Genomic DNA, 13,892 nt, shown 5'->3' on the forward strand with positions numbered 1-13,892 from the left:
CTAAGATTTGCAAGTTTTACTATTACATTCCGGGGTGTTGGCCTGTTTTCCTTGATCTTGGGAGGGGTCCTCTCTGTCTCTAGGACGCGAATGTTTGTTTTATTCCCCAGATTAGGGAAGTTCCCAGCTACAATTTGCTCAAATACATCTTCTAGTCCTCTCTCTCTCTCCACTCCCTCCGGGATTCCAATTATTCTGACATTGGAACGCTTCATGGTGTCACTTATTTCTCTGATTCTATTTTCATGGATTCTGAGTTGTTTTTCCCTGGCCTCCTCTTTTCCCTTTTTATCTATTATATTGTCTTTCAGGTCGCTTATTCGTTCTTCTGCCTCACTTACCCTAGCTGTTAGATTATCTAGATTGGATTGGATCTCATTGATAGCATTTTTAAGTTCTGCCAATTCACCTTTTATTTCTGCCCTTAGAGACTCTATGTTGTCATTAATTGATTTCTCCATTGTAGTTATTGTCTTCACAATTGCTAGCCTGAATTCCATCTCCAACATCTTGGTTATACCTGCATCCATTTGTAAATCTGCAGCATAAGTCATAATCTCCGAATCTTTTCTATTTTGGGGGTGTCTCCTCCTAGTCATTCTGTTGATGGGTGTTTGAGGGAATGTATAGAGTCCAAATTATTGACCAGAACCCAAGCAAGATGCACCTGTTTTCTTGGGACCTTAGGGTTGCTGGCCGCTTGTTTTCCCAGCCTGTCTTCTGGGGGAGGGGCCTGCTGCGCTGTTACTCAGGCAACCCTGTTTGGGCGGAGTTGCCCTGCCCCCCTGTGGCGGGGGATGGGCTCAGTGGGAATCAGTCTTTGAGGCTTTTGTTCTCTGGCGGCTTTCCCTGGCGGCTTTTCACATCTCTTCCGCGAGTCAGAGCAGAAGAGACCGTTTCCAACCTTCTGCCTCAGAGCAGAGAGATCGCAGTCTATTCTTCAGTGAGCTCTCCAGGCCACACTGTCTCTGTTTCTGTCCATGCTGCTATAAACTGCAGCGGCCTGAGTTGTTCGCCCCTCCACAGCACCCCCAGTCCTGCCTCCAGGTTGGAGCATGTCTCTGCCCTTTGTGCTTCTAAAACCACCAGCTGCTCCCAGTTCACGCATGCGTGACCCCGCCAGTCCGGGTTTCCACCCCAGGGGCTGCCCTAAAGTCCTTTCCCTGCGCTACCAGTCTGCAAGTCTGTGTCCTGTCCGCAGCGCATGAGGCTGTCACTCACTGGCGGTGTAGGATCCCCACGGCCAGGCACCCTCCCACTGCCGTTTATCCTCAGATATCTGCCTGCAGAATCAGGGCTCCCCGCTTCGTAACTCAAAACCAACCGCCTGCGATATTCTGTTTGTAGAGATCCAGATCTTCTTACATCTCAGGCTGGTTTCGTGGGTGCTCAGAGTGGTCTGGTAGATATCCAGCTCAATTCCGAGGACCAGTTGAAATAGGGTCCCCTACTCCTCCGCCATCTTTCCTTCTCCCTTAGAAGAATATTTAAAACACCTTCTACTGTGGATCAGTAGTGTCATTCTTGTTATCATGTTCAATATGGGGAGGGGCTCATTTTGACATGGACTGGCTTATTTCCTCTTTAAGCAGTCCTACTTTGAGATAGGCAAGCCGAAATCATTGGCAAGGAGAAAGAAAAAAAATTTCTTACTTGGTGACTCTCTTCTAGTTTTCTGAAAATGGTGCTAATGTTTGAGAAGAGCCTTTTCAGAAATTGGACTGGGACAATGTGTTAATTTGCAGAGAAAGTTGAATTATGATGAATCAACTTCAACTATTTTCAATAATCTTTTTTTTTAACCTCAGGATTCAGATTCCAAGGAAGAGCACCTCCAGTTGTCCTAGCTTGGGCATTATTCCATCCCTTAGTAGGGGTGGAGCAGGACATTTTATTGACAACCATTTAGACTATTTTATGGTGAAATGGTCTTTTCCCCAAAGTAAATTGGGTTGCTGTTACTAGAGGACAGGAGAATGGATACCAAGAAGCAGAAACAACCAGTGGCCACTCAGAAGATCTTGATTACTCCTAAATTTCCTAGTAGGCGAGATTGAAGGGAGGGGGTATGGAACCAATCATTTTTCTGCAAGATAACTGTCACTTTGTACAAAGGCAATCCATATTGCTGCACTGAAGTGACAACTTGTACACCAATAAGAGATTCTTAAAAGTAAAAGATTAGACACTTTTGTGACTTTTACTTTGGAGGCTGCCAACCATTAAATAATAATGAAAAGCCTTATTGTATATTCCTTGTGAGTCTGATATGTTCGAGAATATGGTGGGCAAAATATCTGCTCTGGTGGTGATAAACCAAGAGAAGGATTTTGTGTTGGTATTTTCTGTATGGTCTATAGTTGTCTTATATATTCTGTATGGCCTAAAACCACTAAATTGGGTGTTCTAAATCTTGTCTTACTTCCCTCGAGTAGATTTCTGAATCCTTTTGTCTCTTGATTTCCATTAGCTAATATAGTAGCTGTTTTCTCTATGGGTTAAATGGTCAACACCCTTGAAACACTTAAACTTTGATATTAAGTGTTAAAGAATAGAATAGAGGCTCTTATATTTCCATAGGAATGCTGGGATATACATGAAATCAGAACACTTTACTCAACTAATCTTAAATATAAGATTGAAATGGATTTGCAGAATTTCATAATTTTTAGAAAGTTTCTATGAAAGCCAATTTTGCAGAAATTTGTCAAACTCATCATGGATGAACAGAATCATTCCTTCCAAGATAATGCATTAAGAAGAGTCAAAGAAATATTAAATACAGAAGTTGAACTTTCTTTGTAGCAATATTTTGGATTTAAGTACATGTCATAAAGTGACTTTTCACTATTAGCATTTAACTTGTGCACACAGCATTTTAAGAAAGCATGATTATAATGACATGGTAATTTTAGAAGATGAAACCTTTAAATTGCATTAATTGACTGAGTTCTTGAGCTTGAATATAAATTAGAAATATGACTGTACATGTGCCAGGAGAGAAATTATATATGCAAAATGTGTCAATTTTGTGTTCATTTCAGTACCATATCTATTGCTCTGATGCACTTAGGAACTTTACTGTCTTTACCGCTCTCTCTCTTCTTAGTTTCATGCTCTTCTCTGATTTCAGCATAGCAGACTTGTTTAAATAACAGTTTCCTAAGGCCACAGGAGAACAATTTTTATGAAAGCTCAGAATAATTAGAACATTCATTTTTCTTCAATCCCATCCAGAATTTCCAATTCTCTGAAAGTATCCATTTTTATTTCATTGAACTTAAGTTAGGAATATTTCTGCCTTTTTTATTATTTAATAAATTTGTACATATTTATATCTGTATGCATATTTACATAGATATACATTGCTTGCTTCCAAAAAATATTCTAGGAGAATTTTCTGTAGTTTTTTGCTGATAGTTAAAATTTGTTTTCTGTTTCTTTTCATTTAGTTTTGATCCCAATCCTTTGCAAAGACATACATTCTGGACAATTATTATAGGAGGGACCTTTACATGGACCAGCATCTATGGTGTCAACCAATCCCAAGTGCAGAGATATATTTCCTGTAAAAGCAGATTTCAGGCAAAAATGTAAGCCAAACTATGGTATGGAAATAATTAATAACCATCAGTTGTCTTTATTGAAACTTGTTAATTAGTCAAGCTTTGTTCAGGTTTAAGCCTTTTGCATCATGAAATTCCAAGAAATAAATGATATACTTAGTTATAAAAGGATCAAGTAAAACAAAGTGGTACTTATATTTTAAATCAGATATTTGAAATATTTATATGATTTATTAAGTAAAATAAATCTTATTAAATAAAAAGGCATTTATTGTGTATCTATTTGTATAAGGAGTTATGGAGGATAAAAATTAGAATTATATGGCTCTTATAATGAAGGAACTTAACATCTAGTTAGGAAAATATATACAAGTATGCAAAAAGTGAAATAACACTAGAAAGGTATGACAGTACCATGGAACTATATAATGATAGAATAAATGGTCAAGGACATTATATTGCCAGATGTGCTGGTATATTTTATTTTCAGACACAGTCATGGGTTTATAACTCTGCTCTAATACCTGCTATTTGAATGGGCTAGTTACTTAGTCTCCCTGAATCTCAGTTTCTAAACTTATAAATTGAGCATAAGAAATATTATATATCTCATGAGAGGTATTGTAAAATATTATGCTTCGCAAATACTTGGTAGGGATCCAATAAATGTGACCTCAAATCATAGGACGTGAAGGCAGAAAATGGGTGAGAGATTCCTATCAACCAAGCAGATCCTGAATAATGACCATATGTGGGCAGGTGGAGAATAGTGGGAAAGAATTCCAGATATACATTGATTTGGACACAGCCCAGAGGTCAGAAGGATGACATGGTCAAGCCCATCTTGGCTTGAGGAAAGAGTATGAGTGGTGGCTGGTTCTTTCTCAGGAGGCCTCAGATCAGTGTGGTGACCACCACTCCCTATGCTGATAAATAAAGCTGACTGGACCCACATGCATTTAGGAACTTAAAAATTGTAAATAGATTAAGAGTAACAGGGTGATTGGAGTAGGACAAGGAATGGCAATTCTATTTCTATTCAAAGAAGAACATGAAAATATTGTTATGTCACATGTTAAAACTCAATATATTGAGAGTAAATTGGTTTAGACATTATCTGTCTTTGGAAAATTCCATAGTAAAAGATCTACACAAATATCAGCACAGTAACTGGATATAGAATCCCCAAAAGTGAGCTTAGGAGTTCTGGTATTTTAAGGAACTTTGAAGGAATGTAATTTATCCATCCAATAATCCACTGGACTTTAAATCTATATTAGAGCTGATGCTTCTCCAAAATTAATTGTGCATATGCTCTTCTGTTTCTTTGGGAACATGAAACTCAAAGGGCCCAATTTTATAACTAAGAGACCAACATTAGAGCTTTAGAGCTTTCTTAATAAGAAGCAATTTCCTTTGGAATGGCCCTCAGCAGACTCCCTGTGCTGAGAGGAACCATTTTCTCTTACTTTTTAACACTGGCTCCATAGGAAGAATGAATCCCAGTCAAAGAGTTAAGACCTACTGACATTGATTGGGGACAGTATCAGATGTTATTGATAAGTGATCTATTTGAGTGGCACTAAAGTTAAATAAAACTATATAATAAAGTATTAACCTCATATATGAACAAGGGTATTTGAGCAGGAAAGTGTCTGGGTATGTTTTCTGATGATTTGGAGATGAGCTGTAGTTACTTATACTATTTTTAGTCAATAGCAAAACATACAGTAAACTTAGTCAATCAAGGGAAAAGGCTAGCAATCTGTTGTTTGGTAGCTGTTGAAGGTGAGTTCTCCTGAAACAGACTCTGAGATGGAGGTTGGCATTCCAGAGTCTGTGAGGGAATCACCACCTGTAGAAGAAAGAGAAGAGAAGGAAGCAGAATTGGCCCGAGAGAGAAGTTGGATTGTAATGCATTCTCAGCCAAGGCCTTAGGGGAAGCCCTAATGCTGAACTGACTCCAGTTTTGTCCCAGGTTAGGGTAAGGAGACTGGGTTTTAAGATTCTGAATCCAGTAGTCATTGGACACAGGTGCCCCAAAGAAGGAGGCATGACATTGGGGATTGTACCTCTCTTCAGCCTAGGGCAGCTTGTTACAATATCCACTACAGCACTCCTGGGAAAAAAATGTAGACACCTTAGTGAGAACAATGTTTACTATTCAACTGATTATTAAGACATAGAACTCAATGCCATTAGCACTCATAATGTCAATAATTACCATTTAACAAATGTTATTACATGCCAAGCACTGTGTATATGATACATACTATTTCACTTAATCTTAAAATTCTGCGAGGTAGGCATCGTTATCTATAGGTGTACATGAAGAAGCTGAAGATCAGATAAGCTAAATTACTTGCCCGGGGTCACATATGGTAGATGGAACCAAGATTTATGTTCAGGTCTGACTCCAGTGCTGTTATACAAACCTTTACAATCTCCTGGAGCACACACCATGTATTATGATGCTGAACATTGTTTGGGAAGAGACCTGTTCAAGGAATGCAGGTTTGCCTCTCATACTTATTAGGTGATATTACAAACCACATTTAAACAAGTTTAATGAGTTTCTGTGTAGATGCTAACAATGTTTAGCAGTCTATAACTGCATTATTTTTAAAAGCAAAATGAATAATAGTTACTGCTCTGTTGACCATTAAAAAATCCTTATTTCATGACAAGAAGACCTGAAGTAGTATAATTAGATACCATTATAAAGCTGACAGTGCCCATGGAACTCTGACCAGGAGGATACATTTACTCAATAGAGAATCCCCCATCTATTCCAAGTATTTCCAAATACAGTGTTGATTGACAGCATAAGCAGACGGTTAGTCTAGAATAAAACAGATAGCATTTTTGATAATGTGCATTTGTTGAGTAATCATGAAGGTCTCTTCTGTTTGTGTAACAAGTTTCCTAATCTTTGGGATGGAAATTACAATTGACATTTGCTGGTTTGTTTTCACTTCCTTAGGTCTCTCTACATCAATCTTCTGGGGCTCTGGGCAATCCTCGCCTGCTCAGTGTTATGTGGGCTTGCCCTATATTCCAGGTACCGTGACTGTGATCCTTGGACAGCCAAGAAAGTATCTGCACCAGACCAGGTTCAGTACCATGTCTTTCTTACATGTGCATTAATGTTATCCAGAAAGCTGATTAGTTGGGAGGAAAGAGTATTCATGTTTTTATAGAGAAACAGCAAATGAGAACAATATAATCATCTTTAATTTCTCAAAAGCATTTGGCAAAATTTATTTTAGCAGATATAGCAAGAATGAAGAATGCTGTATCCAAGATTAAAATACTGAAATACCTGGAAAATTTCAAGCCAATTGTTAAATAGAATTAGGTCAAGACTGGGAGTAGAAATGTAAACACGGTTAAAGAAAAAAAAAACATATGTAAACCATGGTAGTGTAAAATATTTTGTGGGTATTCTTAGATCACTTTTTTATCAACAGCTTACCTTCCAGTTTTTTTTTTTTTTAAGATTTTATTTATTTATTCATGAGAGACAGAGAGAGAGAGAGAGGCAGAGGCAGAGGGAGAAGCAGGGTTCCCCACGGAGCAGGGAGACCGATGCGGGACTCGATCCCAGGACACTGGGATCATGACCTGAGCCGAAGGCAGACGCTTAACCGACTGAGCCACCCAGGCGTCCCTACCTTCCAGTTTTTAAATGATAGAGAAACAGATCTAATGAGTGAACATTTATTGAGTACCAACTATGTGGTGAGATTCTGTGCCCAGAGCTTTGCGTGCTTTATCTCTTTTAATTCTCGTAACCTGGTAATTCTAATTTTAGAGATGAGGAAATGAGTGACTTGCAGAAAGGTTATATTACTTGCTCAAGGTCACATAGCTGATAAATAAGTATAGCCACAAGCATTCATCATACTGTCATAAGTGCTTTATATAAACTTCAACTTTGAATCCCTACAGCTACACACGGAGGTAGGTGCTATAATTATCTCCCTTTCAAAGATGAGGAAACTGAGGCCCAGACAAACTGTGTAATAGCTAGTAAACCTAGAACCAGAATTCAAGCACAGGGAGTCTGCCACTGGAGTCTTAACTTTGTTTTTTGGGTTTTTTTAAAAGATTTTATTTATTTATTTGACAGAGAGAGACACAGCGAAAGAGGGAACACAAGCAGGGGGAGTGGGAGAGGGAGAAGCAGGCTTCCTGTGGAGCAGGGAGCCCGATGCGGGGCTCGATTCCAGGACCCTGGGATCATGACCTGAGCCAAAGGCAGACGCTTAACGACTGAGCCACTCAGGCACCCCCAGAGTCCTAACTTTGAACCTCTATGCCATATACCACCTTTCAGAAAGTATAGCTAGAATTCAGTGTTAGACTCCGAAGCTTGAGTTCTTGCCAAAATTATGTTCTAAGACTGGCTTGTAAATTAAGTGCCCAGGGTACTCATTAGATTGAAGATAGATTGAAATGTATGCTGACATAAATGCATCACATACTCCTGGAAAAAAAAGCAACTTTGTGGGGTTAGAAAATGAGAACCTCCTTGAGCTGTGCATCTCAACCCTGTATTCACATGTGTCCTCCTGTTAATAAATAGATCTTTCCTATTTGCTCAGAGAATCTAATAATCATGTTTACTCTGAAGATGGAGGCACTCTTTCCTTATATTCTTTCTGGTGAGGAATATTTTGTCTGTAGTTTATATCATGAAGATAATAGGGATGTTAAAAATGTTTCTCATATATCTTCCCCGATCCCTAGACAACAAAAAATATCTACAACTTCCTATCCTTGAGACTTCTTGTCATAGAACGCATTCAGTGGGGTCTTGCATGCATGCACCTTTAGAGAGCCTGTGCTAAATTTTTAAAAAGAAAGAGGTTTCCTCCTAATTGGATGATTCTGGTATTATGTTGATTATTGAGGAGTTAATTCAATTAACATTTCCCTAGGGATACAATGCACATAAGGCACAGTAGTAGAAAGTCAGGTCAAAATCTTAACCCAAGGAGAGCAAAGATATATTTCTGCAACACTGCTGGAGCTCACCCTGAGGAAGCAAGATTAGTGTCTAGATAGAGTTTTACTATTTTTCTATCTATCAGTCTCACCTTGCTGGTTCTACCTATACCTGAGGGGGCCACTCAGAATATGAAATATCATACCAAAGACTTTTGAGAAAGTTGATGTTATGGTAGAGGATTTTAGATCTTGTTATCACAGTAACGACGGAAACTTTGACTTTTGCTTATGTATGGAATACTGTTTGAAGTTACACTTTTAAGATACCTTGGGAAAACTGGAACTTGATTTCATATAGAGATAAGTTCTATTCTCTCTTTCTGAGAATAAAAAATTAGTAAGCTTTGGATAAAGTGGAGACATTCTTAAAACAACTCAACACAGATCCTTGCCACAGTGGAGGATGTTCTTCAACATCCCATAACAAACTATTGTCAAATGAAATCAGAAGAGGCTAATAAGAGAGGACATGACATCCACTCTATACTATCGGAGAAGGACTCGAGGCTGTTTCAGTGCAAGTGAGGGGACTTTTTCTAGAAAATTATCCTCTTAGGACCCTTCTGATTTAAAAATCAGTTTTGCCAAAAGACTGTCATGTGACATAGTATGGAAGTAGTACACCTTCCCATCCTTATTTAATATTTATTTTTTAAAAAGTAACTTATCAAAAGGTAAGTTGGTATCAGGAACTTTTTAAAAAGAAGCAAGTTTCAGGAACTTCCCAAGGTTACTCTCCACTTGTCACTATGTCTCATACTATATGCAACTATAATTACACTTTCAGTCCTGGGTAGTGATTAATGTTCTCAAAGGTGAACTTTGAGTCATCAAGTTAAGTGAATGCTTCTTATTACATAAGCATAGAGGTGTGTACAATATTTCCTTTAAATTGATTTATTATTCCAAAGAACGAGAACAGCTGCCTTTTATCAAGCATTTACAATATCCCATGTACTATATTAAAACTTTACATAGATGATGTCATTTAACTTTTATAGCAAGTCTATGAGGTTAGTATTATTATCCCTACTTTACAGATGAGGGAACTGAGTTTTAGAGAAGTAACAAAAACCACTTCTGTCTGAATCCAGACCCTGTATCCTTAACTACTCTGCTATTCTTTTAAGTGTTAGCAATAAAAGAGTTTGATTTTTCATATTTGGAAATTTCAATTATATGGAATAGGTTCCTTTAGTTCTTAAAGAACACAAGATAAATGAGGCATTAATTAATTTTATTTGATAGCAAATAGCACTCAGAAGTCAATTTTGGAATTTTTCAGCTCATGCCTTATTTGGTACTGGACATTCTGCAAGATTTTCCGGGACTTCCTGGACTTTTTGTGGCCTGTGCTTACAGTGGAACATTAAGGTATGAACTATAACTCTAACAATACATGGTTTCCCTGTTGGGATCTTTCTTTTGTTATTGGATATTTTGGGGGATAAAGCTGAATTCTGGACATGAGCACAAATGGCCCAAAGTGGGTAATCTACTCCATGTATCCTCTCTGTTGGTCTCACTTTTATCCATGTGGACTATCAGTCTATTATCCTCAGTCTCCACTTTTAACTTGGTCTCTACTGTAATACATCATTACATACTCTGTAGGGTCACCATAATAATGATCAGTTGATGGTAGTTCTCACTGATTATCAAAAATGGGTACCTATAGTCTTGGTTTAAAATGTATGTATAGCTAAAGCATGGTCAAATGGAAAATTATAATTAAAATCTCCTATTATGTGCTGAATAATATACACTGTCCAAAGAATCTTGTTCTGTGTTTCAACTTATTCATTGCACTTTCTTCCAGTGTTTGTGCCAGGGAATTCTTATTGTTAACATGTACAGTGTATGTTAGTAAGGATCCAGGAAATTAATATTATTGATATTAATGGCATATGTTTGTGAGGATTTATGACAGTCCTTTCTATGCACAAAGAAGTCATTATATATTAGTACTATGTAGTCTGTGTAGATTCTTTCCATAGACACTGAGGATTTATTGCAAAGCGGAAGCAACATAAAATTGTTTTCTCACTATTAAGCCTATGGATGTTACCTGAATCATTCTTGGATGATAACAGCTTCCAGAAAGAGGATGTTGTGATCGTTAAAATATAGTAGAAATCTGGTTATATTTCAGAAATGACAGTTTGTTTCCCCCTTTCTTATTCCTACTTAAAGTATTATTAAAGTTAAAATATTATAAATCAAAAGATTGATTTTTCTCTTACAGCACAGTGTCCTCCAGTATTAATGCTTTAGCAGCAGTAACTGTGGAAGATCTAATTAAACCTCACTTCAGATCGCTCTCAGAAAGGTCTCTCTCTTGGATTTCCCAAGGAATGAGTGAGTTTCCATTTTCACAATTCCTTTTTACCTCCAGGAGATTATTTTTTAGAAACACCAGAAATCTTTTCCATGGAAGATACAAAGTAAGAACCTTCAAGTGTAAATGTACATATACATATGCATGCCTATGACTAAATGCAGTTATGCCATATTTGCAATCCAGATTTGAGAGACACTTCAAGCAACTAATTTTCAGGGGTCCTTATTTTTTTTTTTTAAGTTTTAACTTAAATTCCAGTTAATTAACATACAGTGTAATATTAGTTTTAGTGATTCAACACTACCATACAATACCTGGTGCTCATCACAACATGTGTACTCCTTAATTGCCATCACCTACTTCATGCATCCCTCTACCAACCTCTCTTCTGGTAACCAAAAGCTTGTTCTCTATAGTTAAGAGTCTGTTTCTTGGTTTACCTCTCTCTTTCCTTCCCCCATGCTTATTTGTTTTGTTTGTTAAATTCCACATACAAGTGAAATCATATAGTTTTTGTCTTTCTCTGACTTATTTCACTTAGCATTATATACTCTAGCTCCATCCGTGTCGTTAAAATGACAAGATTTCATTCTTTATGGCTGAGTAATATTCCATTGTATATATGTACCACATCCTTTTTATCCATTCATCAGCTGATGAACACTTAGGCCATTTCCATAATTTAGCTATTATAGACAATGCTGCTATAAACATTGGGGTGCGTGTATCCCTTCAAATCAGCATTTTTGTATTCTTTGGGTAAATACCTAGAAGTGCAATTGCTGGGTCATAGGGTAGCTCTATTTTCAGCTTCTTGAGGAATCTCCATACTGTTTTCCACAGTAGCTGCACCAGTTTGCATCCGCACCACCAGTGCAGGAGGGTTCTCCTTTCTCCGCATCCTTGCCAACACCTGTTATTTCTTGTGTTGTTGATTTTAGCCATTCTGACAGGTGTGAGGTGGTATCCCATTGTGGTTTTGATTTGTTTACCTGATGATGAGTGATGTTGAACATCTTTTCAGAGGTCCTTATTTGGCTGTCTTTCTTTTCTCACTTCTTCCTTTCCTGAATCTATGTTAAAATTCTTAGCCACAGAAAAAAATTCAACACTTTTCCTTTTCAAACTTTAGCCAACAGTTTTAAGAAATACCCTTAGTTTGGAGCCAAGAGCCACACTTCTTCTTTATTATATAAGAGGGCACTGTCAGTTTAAAGTACAGAACACTGGGTGTTACACACAACTGATAAATTATTGAACACTACATCTGAAACTAATGATGTACTATATGTTGGCTAATTGAATTTAAATTTAAAAAATTAAATTAAAAAAAGCCTAAGCGAAAAAATAGAATACATAGTCTGTATGTATGAATTGAAGATAAAGAAACAGAGTGTTGTGGTTTTTGACCCATCTTTATTGTCTGTTCTATCTGTACACATAGACTGCCCTGAAGATAGTCAATTAAATTGTACAAGGAATGTTCAACTTCTACTGATAGATTGTAGGACCTTATTAGGGGTTAAACATCAGGTGAATGGAAAGGTTTAAAGACCCCAGTTCCCAGATATCCCAAATATAACAATCTGACTCAAAGAAATCTGGCTAGTGTACTTCATTCTTTGTGTTTGACATTTTGGTTATATGTGTTCTGGAATGAATGACTAACAAACTTGTTTTTGAAAAAGAGTGTTTAACTTCAACCCAGTAACACTAGACTGTCAAAGAAACAGTGAATAATATTCTATTTTGAACGACAATTCTACATGTAATTGTCTTAATGATAGCCTGGAATACTTAATTTATATTCTTCAGTGTCCCTTGAATTTAAATAACATTGCATCATCTTATTATGTGCCCAATTTTAATCCTGGAGCATAATTTCAGAATGATACCATTCTTCCTAAAGAGTATTTAGATTGATTCATTATAGGATTATTGAAGCTATATGGTTTTAAATAGAAGCTTTTGAAGCCAGACAGACCGTCTTGCTTTACCAGTTTACTAATCTCAAACAAACCCAATAACCCAATACAGCTTGAATTTTTTGTGTGAAAGATGTTACAAAAAATATTCATCTTGGGGCGCCTGGGTGGCTCAGTTGGTTAAGCGACTGCCTTCAGCTCAGGTCATGATCTCAGGGTCCTGGGATCGAGCCCCGCATCGGGCTCCCTGCTCGGCGGGAAGCCTGCTTCTCTCTTTCCCACTCCCCCTGCTTGTGTTCCCTCTCTCGCTGTGTCTCTCTCTGTCAAATAAAATAATAAAAAAAAAATATTCATCTTGCAGGTACTATGAGGTTTAGAGATAATACATATAAAATAGGAAGCACTAGCTGGTGCTCAAGGAAGGATGTTGATGATCATTAATAACAAATTAACTCTGCTAGTGTGGATGAGGTTTTCATTTACTTTGAAGGGTTATATAAAGTCATTATTTTGAGGTCTGTACAGTAAGGACATCATAGAGAAGAACATGGCAAATAATTTGTATGTGTTTCCATCAACTTTGAATACCAAAAACCCACAGTGGTGACCATTTATGAGCTATCAGATAGAGAAGACTCAAGATAAATATGTTGGAAATACTATTTACATTAGGATTTGGAGGCATAAAAAAAAATCATTGCGACATGAGCTCTATGTACAAATTTAATGTAAGGTTTCTATTCAGGTGCAATAAGGTTATTTACCCAATATACTTAACAAAGGGGTGAGTGCTGGTGTAAATTAGATAGATATAAGGAATGCACTAATTATATAAGCAGATTTATCATTCCTTTTTTTGTGTTTTGATCTTTATGTGTGGGAAGTTATATTGACTGATTTCAGGTGATTTGTGCTAAATGGAAATCTTCAAAAATAAAAATCTGGGGGCATGTGTGTAAATTTTCCTATAGTTTAAAAAGTAAAACATGTATTTGGAGAAATGAAGGGGGGAAATCGGAGGGGGAGACGAACCATGAGAGACTATGG

At 37.2% G+C, this 13,892-nt stretch overlaps 1 protein-coding gene across 1 annotated transcript in view; it reads left to right on the top strand.

Annotated features, from left to right (window-relative positions):
- The window catches only part of SLC5A8 (solute carrier family 5 member 8), a 69,183-nt gene that overhangs the window by 20,239 nt on the left and 35,052 nt on the right, over window positions 1-13,892 (top strand). The window contains exons 6-9 of the mRNA XM_021687557.1: window positions 3,453-3,593; window positions 6,550-6,679; window positions 9,865-9,953; window positions 10,825-10,937. Of these exons, the coding sequence (XP_021543232.1) occupies window positions 3,453-3,593; window positions 6,550-6,679; window positions 9,865-9,953; window positions 10,825-10,937 (473 nt within the window). The remainder of the gene's footprint in view (window positions 1-3,452; window positions 3,594-6,549; window positions 6,680-9,864; window positions 9,954-10,824; window positions 10,938-13,892) is intronic.

This window comes from Neomonachus schauinslandi, chromosome 5 (assembly GCF_002201575.2).
Source record: "Neomonachus schauinslandi chromosome 5, ASM220157v2, whole genome shotgun sequence".
Taxonomy (NCBI): domain Eukaryota; kingdom Metazoa; phylum Chordata; class Mammalia; order Carnivora; family Phocidae; genus Neomonachus; species Neomonachus schauinslandi.